Source organism: Fulmarus glacialis, unplaced genomic scaffold (assembly GCF_000690835.1).
Source record: "Fulmarus glacialis isolate BGI_N327 unplaced genomic scaffold, ASM69083v1 scaffold3207, whole genome shotgun sequence".
Lineage (NCBI taxonomy): Eukaryota > Metazoa > Chordata > Aves > Procellariiformes > Procellariidae > Fulmarus > Fulmarus glacialis.
In genome coordinates, this window is record NW_009223684.1 from 1 (window position 1) to 12,479 (window position 12,479).

The 12,479-nt window shown below is 36.0% G+C and overlaps 1 protein-coding gene across 1 annotated transcript in view; it reads right to left on the reverse strand.

Annotated features, from left to right (window-relative positions):
• Nucleotides 1-4,371: 4,371 nt before the first annotated feature.
• The window catches only part of METTL15 (methyltransferase like 15), a gene marked incomplete at its 3' end in the record, with an annotated part of 50,364 nt that continues 42,256 nt past the window's right edge, over nucleotides 4,372-12,479 (reverse strand). The window contains exons 2-3 of the mRNA XM_009581870.1: nucleotides 6,649-6,840; nucleotides 4,372-4,550 (exon numbers count right to left, since the gene is read on the reverse strand). Of these exons, the coding sequence (XP_009580165.1) occupies nucleotides 4,372-4,550; nucleotides 6,649-6,840 (371 nt within the window). The remainder of the gene's footprint in view (nucleotides 4,551-6,648; nucleotides 6,841-12,479) is intronic.

Sequence of the window (12,479 nt, forward strand, 5' to 3'; positions counted from 1 at the left end):
TCTATGATTCTATGATTCTATGACATTAATTTATTACTGTGAATTAATTTATCACACACTGAAGAAAAATAAATTAAAACCCAAATATATTCTGTAGGTATAATACAACCTTACATGCCTCAGTTGGACATGCACAAACAGCACTGCAGGTCATACATAACAGTACAGAATACTAATATTCAGGAAACTGCTAAAGAAATGCAGCCACTTTGCAGCTTTATGCAAGCAAAACCCCCCAAACTAAAACCAAAATCAAACCATTTCCAAGTTCAAAGACTTATTGGTCTGTCTTCAGAGACTGGGGTTAACTAATAAATGTTATCTGTGGTAGTGATTTCTGTCACACTGGCAGAATGACACATCTTTTTAGTAAAAGCAGTAGATTTTGATCTATGTTCCAGGGGTGAAAAATTTCCCTACCCTACTCTTACTCCTCTGGTATAGTTAAATAAAAATCTGTTTGTGCTTTCTGCTAAGACACAAAATCTCTCACCCAGCCCCCTCCAATTACCATGACACTAAAAGAAAATCCTTCCTGGTAACAGGCTGTACAACGTACAAAAATATAAAAAAATCTGTATGGGAAGCTTGTAAAATGAATTTCATTCATAAAAACACTACGCTTCTGGCTAGATGACTGGTTTGAAATCCCAGTGAGAGAAATTATCATTTTTAGTTTTGGGATGCCCTGATGCTACTTACACTTTTAAAAATCTAATAGGTTCACATGTTGAAATGTATTGAAATTTTAAAGCTTGTGAATGAAATTAGCAACGTGCTGTGCCTGTCAATATGAACTATTAAAGTCCCCAGAGTGTATGAGAGTAGGAGAGTTTAAAAATTAATTCAGATCGTGCACCTGTTTGCAGGAATCCGTCTGTTGAATTAGCATTGCATTTAATAAGTTTCTGTGACGCAACTAATGTCCTTTTGTCTAGGCTCCCTCAGTACAGTGTTAATTCTCACCCATCTGAAATTCAGGCAATATTACAAATTCCAAACTGATAATTAAAGTCTATAAATGTGAACCAATCTGAATGAGACTAGCTTTACCCATTGAAGTTCTTTTTAAACTTTTCAAATTTCTTTAGTATCTCATCATCAATTCCTTTCAAGATAAGTCCAAATGATTACATGATCTCAAAATGATCTGTTAATTGCCTACATATCTAAATAACACTCAGAAAAATTAAATTTTGAACAAAAATTAATAGATAACAAGGTATATTACCCACTGAAAAGAAATAAAAATAGATCATCAGTTGTACAGAAAAAGCATATTAAAATTAAATTCTAAAAATTTCACTATTTTTAACCAGTTTTCCTGCACATCGAGCTAAACCTATTGTTTCCAAACAACTCAATGAGCTACAGCAAAAGCCATCAGGAAGTACTTCCTAATCGACTTCCACACATCTATTCACAGACCTTCAGTTGAGAACTACTGATCTTTAGTATTTACAGAGCATTCATCATTTTAGATGTTGTGTGAAAATTATAAACGGTGAGTGGAATTTGACTGTGCTGCAAGAAGAGATGATGTTCACATGACTGAACAGAAAACTCCTCCCTTTTCCCATGTCAGCTGCAGACTCCATAGCTCCCAGAGATCTCCTTATTTAAATGGATCAGAAGCCTTTTGGACAACATTTAGGAAAAAAAAAAAATTTTTAGGGTTTTTTGTAGGACCTTATTCATTGGCACAGTATGTAGAAAGATAACTTTCAGGCTCTATGTCAGGAAATAGAAGGAATTATTTTCTTGAATTGGAGCAAAGGAGAGCAAGAAATCACTTGGATACCTGAGTTAACCCCAAGCTGTTGTAGGCAATCTTGCCATACAAATCTATTTATATATTTTTTCCAGGTATACCTTAAAATTATAACTCTTGCTAATACAAACTTTAGAAATGTCTGACTGTTCTGTAACTGTTGTGGAACTGTTTTGTTTGTTTGTTTTTTAATTACATCCTTCATTCTTATCTCCCAATCAATTAACAACAGCAGTACACGTTCTAACCTTTTGGGGGGTAGTAGGAAAGACCAGAAGTCTAGCATTCTCTAAACAGAAATGGAATTTTCCAATTTCAGGCTAGTCCAAATCTAGATTCACTGGGATTCTGGTTATCAGCTGGACCTTAACACAAAACTTTAGAGTTCTAGAAAATCTGAAGCCATAGTAATCTATAACATGTGAAAGAAACATGGACTATACATGAATTCTCAGATACCGACACCAGCAGAGAAAGAGACGACATAAATACCCAGACTCATTGGCTAGATTTTTTGCTTGTTTTCTGGTTCCTATACCAGGCAAAAAAAATTGATCCTGTTCTGGAGAGATAATCATGCTTGTATAGAGTCTGCAAATCTAAAATGCAAGATTTTATTATTCTAATTAATATTTTATTTTTTTAAAGGACTTGACATTTAACTAACAGGTCATATGTTTTACTCTGGTAAAGTCCTGAATCAGTCAGGGTTTTTTTTGTGCTGTGCCACCAAGAGGATCCTGTAGCTGTGGTCTCTGGCACTTTAGCCCTGGCTTACCTCAGTAACCTCACAGATACCATTTTGCATAAGAATATACATTGATGATAGATGATAAAATTAAATAAAATACATTACAGTCACCATAAATTTTCTTAAGGTATAATCAGTTCAAAAACTAGTAGGATCCACTATTGTGCTCCTTTACTGGAGAAATCAAATTAAAATTGGAAGTTCTACCCAAACAGGGATCAGTGTAACAGTCCTAAAATTGTTTTAACTACTTGCATACCACAAAACATACATATTTACTGTCTTGGCAGATATGTGCTGGATTCATTATCTTTGGCATGTATACTACCTGATGCATACCTGATTCATGTATTAAGCTGCTCTTCAAATATAGCAGAGAGTTTAAAGTGAGAACAAAAAATCCTTCTCATTGTCACAGAAAGTGACCATTAAGTGATGACTCACATGCAACACATTAAACATGAAGAGATCTTCAATCACTGTCTTTTATGCACTAGTATTTTTATCTTCTTAGTTCAAACTAGTGCACAAAATTATTTCAGAAGTTACTGAGCCTATAAACACATCACACCTTTAGCATAGCAATATGGTTGCTTCATCTCAATAATGGTACACTGTTTTAATCAACAGTTTTTCAAAAAGCATGAGATACATGTGACAAAAAATAAATTATTAGTTTGTGATGTTGATGACAATGACTACATTAAAAGTGTAACTCTCCAAGTTTTTTATAAAAGACTCATAGTGTTTTATCTCTTTGGGTTTTTTTTAAGATTGTTTGTTCCTCACATTCACTATATTTACAGCAGGGGCTTACAACAGCAAACAGTGTCTTCAGGTCCTTTAATGATTATCAGCTAAACTTTGGGCCTCGGTTGACTGGACATTTTTGCTCAAGTATCCTGACTTACACAAATCCAAACCTTTCAATTCGTTCGTCGGTCATCAAAAGTAAGTCCCTTAAACTTCCAGGTTAAGTAACATAATTTTTTTTTTTATGAATACAATGTATTTTTTAAAAATCTTCAGGATACTGATGCAAAGTTTAACGCTATTCTTTAGGAAATGTTAAATTTGGATAGCCATTTTAACGGTCTATTCAAAGGAGTCAGCAGTTTAGACTTATTTGTGACAAGATCCAGTAATTTTCATTTCTTGGTTTAAAAAAATAAAAATATCCCAACATTACATATTATAATGTTAATGAACAGGATTTATGTCTCACATTTTCCCTTGAAAACTTTCAGTTGAGAACACAAACATGAAGGTTCTTGATGTGAGCACAGTTCCTGCCTAAATACATTTTGTTCAAGTTGTTTACTGTGAAGAGCAAGTAAGATGAAGTGTTTCAATAGTCGCTTCAGGCTGATCTAGTTGGCATTCACAAGGTGAAGCAAGCTATGTATTGCTTTATTTTTTGCTTCCTGGTTCTTTAAGCAGACAGAAATGATCTGATTTCATTCATAATTGGAAAGTGCCATGGTACTTCCCCTCAAAATACTAAAATGTAGAAATTTAAACCTAAGAGAGGTATATGACATATCTGATATTTGAAGGCTTATCAATAGCTGGGATAAAGAATTCCCTAGGCTGCTGTCATTCTGTGTTTCAACTTGGTTGGCAAAATGATAAATCACTTCATGTAAAATCTATTAAACTAATCGTCAAACTACAATATAAAAAGTGGGAGCTTTGGGGAAAAAAAAAAAAAAAAAAAAAAAAAAAGGAGAGAGCTGACATCAGAGGCAGGATTAGATCCTGCATGATTTCAAGTACAAATAGATCCCTCTGGGACTTTGGGGATTAATATTTTTTCTCCTCAGCCACTGTGAAGAATTAATGAGGGTACCTGCAACAATGCTTGCAAGCTGCTGAGTTCTGGTGATGGGGTATATGCTGCGTGCCTGAACGATGGCTGAAGCGATTTTCTTGGCGTGCCTCTCCTCCCCGTATGTTCTCAGGATGGACGCAAGCGCCTGTTGATCTAAAGCATTCACAACATCAGCAGCAGTGGGCATGTCAGGGTACCTACGCACAAGAAGAGCCAATTAGTTCACTGACGTCAGTTTTCATTGACAAGAGGTGAAGCTTCATAGCATTGAGACATAAAGTCAAACTCACACACTGCATACAAGTGCCTTTGAGGTTTTCGAATAAGAGACAGCAACCCTATGAAAACAGATATAGCTTGTACCTTTTAAATCCTTTTTCTTGCTACTTTAAATGGAGTTTGCTCCTTAACATCAACTAGGACAGCTGAAACTTCCAAGTATTATGATAAACTATGCTTAATGAGTTGACAAGTATAAATACATTTCAGTATCATGTTAAAATGGAAATACTGTGTGATTTTTTATTTAGCCAGCTTTAGAATATAAACTTGCCCCCTACGGGTTCATTTTAGTCACCTTGCATTATATGTTGTTTTCTAGTCAGAACTGATTTCAAGGATCTTTTCTTTCACATCCCCTGCTATGAAAACAATTGCTCATGAAAACAATTTAACTTTGCTTTTCACTAAAAGGCATAAGAATTTATATCCAAATACTGTTTTGAGAGAATAGAAATGAGCTAATATTACAAATGACAGGAATTATTACAATATAAACAGTATAAGCCATACTTTTTTTTTTTTTTAAAAATCTGTCGCTTTGTTATTGAAACAGTTCAAGGTATTTTATGAACATCATACATGGGTTTACTAATCGGAGAAAACACACAACCTACTTAATAAATTCTCTTCTACAAAGACATGAATGTGCAGAATATTTTTCAGGCATTTACTACTCTCCTGCAGTATCTTACAAAAGATAACAAAACTTAGAAATCAGAGGCAAGTAGTATCATAGCAACAACCATAGTGTAAGGCTTTTGTTATGCCACAGGTATCCTTTGTTCTTAGTCTCCTGTTTCATGTATGTATTCACATGATGCAAATATAAGCCTAGAGTTCAGATTCTTGAAATCTGAGGGCTGAATCCCAGGAGGATCATGTGAGCTTTTTACACAAAACTGGAAAAAGTGAGTATCATGAAATTTGCTGTGTTAAGACTTAACATTAATGTGTTAAGATAATTCTTTAGAAACTGAGGCTTCCCATTGGCTCTATGTGAGCAATGAAAGATCGAATGACATTTCTTAAGAGTACAGGTTATCAAAACAAAAAGCAAATATTTTCATTCTCCCAGTAATGCATTATGCAATTACTGCCATCATCTATACAACAGAGATCTTTGGTTGTTCATGTAAAAAGCACAATGCTACAGAAATATATTAAGTTGTTTGAAGATGAAAACTGCTACATAAGTAGAAATTATCATTCCGCAATTGATTTTCATGCTCTTGAATGTACGAAACACCAATTCTAATAATTTAAACAGAGGCGATTTATTTAGTAATTGTTAATTTGACAATTAAGTAAGCCTGATGTGCCTCCTACACAACGTGAAAAGGAGCTTATAATACTGCTAAGGAAAGCTTACAATAAATCTACGGGCACGGAAGACAACATTACACTAGTGTGTTAAAAGCAATGTTACTATATGATTTCAAGTGGCGGATATCATGGATGGGATTTTATTTATTTTATATTACGTTCCTTTTAGAGACAAGTAACTGGGTCAGATGGCCGTTGCAGAAAAGAGGGAGGTTGCTCCTTTCCTGTGGGAGCAACTGAACATGCTCAAGTGAAGGTTCCACAAATAGTAATTGTGGCAGAAAAGGAAAGGGACTGCAGTAAGGGGTTGTGAGCCTGCAGATCAAGTTCAGTCTGAGAAACTGCAGAAATAACAGGGAGAAAACAGGCTTCTGAAACTGAGATGCCCCTGTAACTGTATACCATACACTCAAAAAATGGATGGTATTTTAATGGTATAGTTAAAAAAAAATGATACTGGTTTAACTACTGGAACCTTCCTCTTATTTCAAAGAAGGAAAAGATGATAACCAGGGTTTTAAGTATTGAGATAAAAAAAAGCTTTGTAACAAAAGAAGGACAGTATACTCGCGCAAAATTAGATGTGGTTTAATGATAAGAATTCTTCCATTTAAGGGGAAATGAAATGCACGGGGGTTGCTGAGCACACAGTTTTTGAGTTTCAAGGAGAAATATTTTATTAACAGGTACCTGTCACTATCCATCCTCATGTCCAAAGGTCCGTCCTTCTGCAGGGAAAAACCTCTTTCAGGTGTACCAAATTGCATAGAAGAACAGCCAGCATCCAAGAGAACTCCATCTAGAGTCCCTGGCTCAACTCCAGAGGAGATTAACAAAGCTTCTGACTGGCTGAACTGTCCTAGAAGAGCTCGAATCTGTTTCCTGTAAGAAAATAACAAATAAATAGCCTCAATTTTAATTATAACAGTGCAGTGTCTTCCCCTTGTATAGCAGAAATTAGATAGTAGCACTCACCTGTCTCAGAAGCAACAGGGCTATTCCCAAAGTAATAGTTTAAGTACTTTTCATATGTCAACATTGAAAACTGGTCCAACCCACCCATCAGTAGCTACTTAAGCTTCTTTAACTCTTTACTCCCTTCCTGCTTGATCTCAAATAAAAGGAAACCTGACTAAAATTTCATTTTTTCAACATGCAGGAACTCAAAGGGACACCTTTCACATTAAACCACCAAGGTACCTGCTGTGCTGAGCAGGGCCCTTAGCCAAGTGAGACCAAAGTGCGGAAAAGAATGAACCGTTCTTGGACCTAGAGGAGAAGCAGACAAGATGGAACATGACTGCACAGCCTTGTGGTTAATACTTACCTGCCAGGAAAAAAATCCTGGATCCTGCCATGGGACAAACACCTTTCTTTCTAGCAGTATTTGCTGTTTCAAAAATAATTGGGCAAATGAGGCGCACTGGATCATAAGCAGATAAAACACTTCAGTGTAGTTTCGATTCAGGCACTTAATCATTGGGGAGAGTAGAGTTTTACGTGCATTTTTGTGCTTAGCATTCTTCTTTCTTAGATTTAAGGTGGTTCTTGCTTAATATTCCCATACTGGGAAGGGAAAGTGGCAAGGCAAGGGAGAAGATGACACATCTCTGAGGTGCCCAACTCTTTCTTGGGTGTCTAAACCTGGACTTCTGATTCTTGCTTATATATGTGACCTACAATTAAATAATTTATCTATCTGTCAAAATCTCAATGAATTTCACAAAAATTTAAAAAGACCAACCAACGTGCTGCTGCATTTTTAAGCAGTACCTGCAGAACACAATATATTTCTGCCCCTAACAAGTAGCCACTGCCTCCACATCTGAGTTTTGATTACGTTTGGATAACTGCTCCTCAGCACCATGGATTAGCATTCAAATTATTACAAAGCCCACTAGGTTAACTCGTATTATTGTGTCTAAGTTACATGGGCAGCAGTGAATGGATGGAGAGAGCAACACCTTTAACTGTTTCAGCTACAAAAGGACAGCTGCCCATATTTTGATGTATCTTTTGACACTTCAGCATTATAGTAATTCTGGAAAAAAAAAAACAAACACAAACTTTTTTCAAAAGGGTTTTTTTTTAATCAGCTTAAGTCTAACCCTTCTTTCAGGTCAGTTTAACATCAAGACAACTGGCACTACGACATAATTTAGTCAACTCCAGTGGCTACAGTTTTTAAATAGTGCACGAACAGAGAATCAGAACCTTTTATGCACCCATCCAATTGGAGTGAGAAAATGCTACCAAGGAGAGGAAAAAAAAAAGAGAGAGAACAAGCTCTGTTAAAAGGAAGACGTTACGAATGCAGCCATATGGAAGAACATTTAGCTACACAATGGTATCCTCATTAGAGCAGAATGAATCAACCTATTTAATATAGCACAAAAACCGGGAAATACCTTGAATGAACAGATTTCACGAGGGATATCATGATCACAGATACGCATTTCTGAATTGATTACTGTCCAGCACATAATTAAGTACAACTATTCAGCTTAATAAGAACTGACAGTTCTTAAAAAGCACAATGATCCACTTAACATATTTAAACCAATTTAAGCTATGTAGTTATAGCTTTGAGATTATATTTCCCCTCAATATAATGAGAGGAATTTTCTTGAAAATCTGTACCACTTTGTCCAGCTGGGCAGTGCTTCTAACTTTACAACTTGTGCAAATGAATGAACTTTAAAATTCTGTATCTGGGAGATGAAAATAAGTGAGATCTGGAAAAAATTATAAATTGCCATTGTCTAGTTCCTCCAGCAGACAGTAATCCATGCTATGAACTAGTGCTGTACTGTGCTACCAACCAATCTGAAAAAGTATTTTGAACTATATTTATAACTTGCTAGAAATTTGATTACGTTTCTTTAAACAAGTCACAAGTATGTGGATGGCTAGGATGTTTGGGACAGCGGCCTTTGACTTGTCGTCTGCCAAACCTTTGCAATTAGGAAGAGATAATTAAAAAAGAAGTATATTTGAAGTAAGTTGAAATTTACTCTTTGGTAGTGAGATGCTTCAGCTGGAAAATGTTTTGGAGTTTGCAAATAAAAAAAGATTGAAAAAGAATTAGATTGACATTTTGATGTCAGACTTTCAGCTGCATGAAATTATAGCCTCTGTATATAACCTGTTTGTTATACACTGCATTTTGTGTATCAATATTGGATATAGGTGTCTCGATGAATATAAATCTTCACTAAAAATAGATGCATTTCATGACATTATAATGACTATATTAAAATGTTCAGGCCATTTCTCTGAATTCCTGTTTCTTTGTGGACTAGAAGAAACAATTTTAAGCATCTTGGGTATCTCATATATTTCAATTAATCAAACCAAATATACAGCTATGAAACATTTATTACCTTATGAAAGAAAATACAAATATCAACTCTTTTTTCAATAGGATAGTAACAATGATGATAGTGATGACAAGGACTAATCTATTAGATTATAAGCATGACACATTTATTTAAAGAAAAATATTGTACCAAGCATTCAGAAGCATTTCTTAGAACATAATATAACTCTTCACTTGTCTACTATACTTTACGCCTATGTTGAAATAATAACTGCCTGTTACACACGATTTTCACTAAAAATGCTTAATTTAGCCTCAATTCCTTCTGCCTTCAGATTTTTATTTACATCATCTGTAAATCCTGTTTCCAGAATAACCTCAAATAAATAATAAAAGCTGTGTACCCTACGCTAAAAATGTTTATTTCCTACAGTCACATGCCTTCTGCTCTCCCCAGGCATGCAGAAATTCTTTCTGCTTTCTTTTTCAGTGTTCCAATGTTTTCTTTGGGCATTACAAGTTTTATGTTCCATGACCATACTTATCTAGCGTGAAAATCTGTCTATTACCCTTTCGTCTTAATATATGGCAAAAACAGTGCTTAGTGGAAAAAGCAGGAAAGGTAAACCAGGGAACGTCCCTAAATACCAAATAAAAGAGCCAAGCTTATAGTTCAAAACAGCCTGAGAAGAGAGAGCATATCAAAACATTACAGACCAACATTAAATGGGGGTTTTAGGCAGGTCTTGGGAATACCATCAAAAGCTGTTAAGACTACAAAGGGTCACATAAAGAGCATTTTAATCACTTTAGGTGATCTCTGAAGGTTACAATCTAACTAAATTGTCTTGCTTAAGAGAAAATATTTAAACTTAGTACTTGAACAGCACTTTACATATTCAGAATATTTTAGAAACATAAAACCACTATGAAGAGCTTTTAGCCTCTCTTATAAATGAAGATGTAAGATTTGCAGGGTTTAATACTGAATGACTTGAAGATACCTATGTAGAAAGCTAAGACAATTTCAGAGATTATGGTCTGAGGATGTAAAAAAGCAGACAATACCTGTCATATGTTTAGCTCTCATTTGGCTTGTGTGTGTGTGTGTGCGCGGTAACAGCATAGTCATTTTCGATAAATTCCCAACTGCTACAGTGAAGCAACCTCTAACTTCTCAAAATATTAAACATGCTTACTCCCTCTTTATTAATTTTTACATTCTCCAAGAAAAAAGTATTCAAGATTTTAAAAGAACACTGGGAACACAGAGAATCTAGCCAATTTTAAAAATAACAAAAAGTTATTTCAGTTGCTACATATGTTGTTGAGGCCTCAATAGATTTTATTGTGCAACAACCTCAAGAGCTTACAGAATTGTTGTACTGCTTGCTACAGTTGGAAAATAACACAGAACCTTGGGTTCAGGACCCTTTGTTCAGGTCATAACACAGTATTTTATTATATTATACTATGACACATAGCATAGTAATTCTCATAGACTGCATTGGATCCACACTTCTTAATTAGCAGAATGAGAAAGTTCAAAGTCTCCTAATGTATTTCAGGCTCTTCTACTTTCAGTTAATCTCTGGTACTCAACAACGCTTTATAAAAATATTTCTTTTTTATTTTACTCAGCTGAGAGGGATGTACACAGGAAAAAAGTAAAGCATGAATGTAGCTTCTACCAAAAAAAAAAAAAAAAAATCTTTTCCCTTATCTAGTTTCTCTCTGTTGTCACAGAGGTTGCTGTAACATCAATCATTCAAGTAATTTCACAGGAAAGTACGATTACGCTTTCATTGTGCTTCAGCTTTTTTCATGTGTATATAACAATACTTACTCTTGATATTTCACCATTGCTCCCCTTACAAATTCTATGTATGAATACATAGAAAGTCGGGAAGTGATGATCCCTTGTCAACAGTGAAAACTACCTTCTACTCAACCAGAATAAATGGTTTCTTTGAGAGAACTGGAAAAAAAAAGTTTTTCAGCTAACTCTTGCCAATGCACATCAAACGAGGAGACCAACTGGAGCTTTGTTTGATTCAGTAACTCCACTGAGACTGCCAACAGGGGTGCCAATTAGCACCAACTGTAATGAGGATATTGGTACAGACCTGGTTTGATGTCATTGACTCACTTCACCGAGATCACTCAGCAGCTGTCAGATAGCTGTGACTCTCACTCACGGCTGTGCTGGGCCAGGCACACCTACAAGCAAACCACAAAGTACTCCAGTCATAAATTCCTGGAACTTTCACCATCCTACCTATGAGCATTACTCTGCCTCAGTGCAACACCCCTCTCAAAAAATGTATCTGAATATTCTGTAAAAAATTTTAAATGACCTTGTGGTGGTGCATTTCCCCCCTTCCCCTGGGCCACTCTATGATCTCAGGAACTCCTGTTAAGCCTTTATCAACTGTGTAACGAGTTGCGCCGGTGGGCCGCCCCTTACCTGTACCAGGCACTCTTGAATGGCTAAGGGGGGGAGCAACACTGATCGTACCAGGAACACCAGCTACCTGATCAAGGTAGGGAACAAGAGCAAGGGATAATTCATTATCTCTGACAGCCCCAAAGCATACCCTACCTGGGTCATAACTCAAGTGAAATGATACCATTGTTACCCTGGAACAATACCATAATTACTACTCCCGACCAACCCGGATAGTGGCCAGGATGGAAATTTACTGATGACTAAAGCCAATCATCTTGCAAACCTATGAACAGTGGTCCCAAGCGAGACCCTTTGAGCTCTCCTGAACCGCAGCGGGCTGCGCTCAGAGTCTCCCTCTGAGTGAGACGCCTCTCAGAGTTCGCAAACTCTTGAGTTTGAGATATTCGGAGGACCGCCGGGATGTGGGCTGACACACTCCTTGGCTGATACACTCCTCGGGGCTCAACCCTTTGCCCGTTGAGAAATGCCAAGACATTTAATGTGAGTATTTCACAGACTTAAGGAGGATTTTTAACAGGTACCTTTATCTAGCTTTAGGCCTATATGTGTGAATTGATCCAGATCTTTTGTGTGTGTGCGTGTTTGTGTGCATTGATTTAGCTAACCAGTAATAAGCATAATCTGTAACCAAGTCACTTTAGTAATTTTAGTAAACTTGATTAACTTGCTTTGTAACTGTTAAATTAGTCAATGGTTAAGTGCTGTCTAAATCTTATAATCTACGTTAAAACT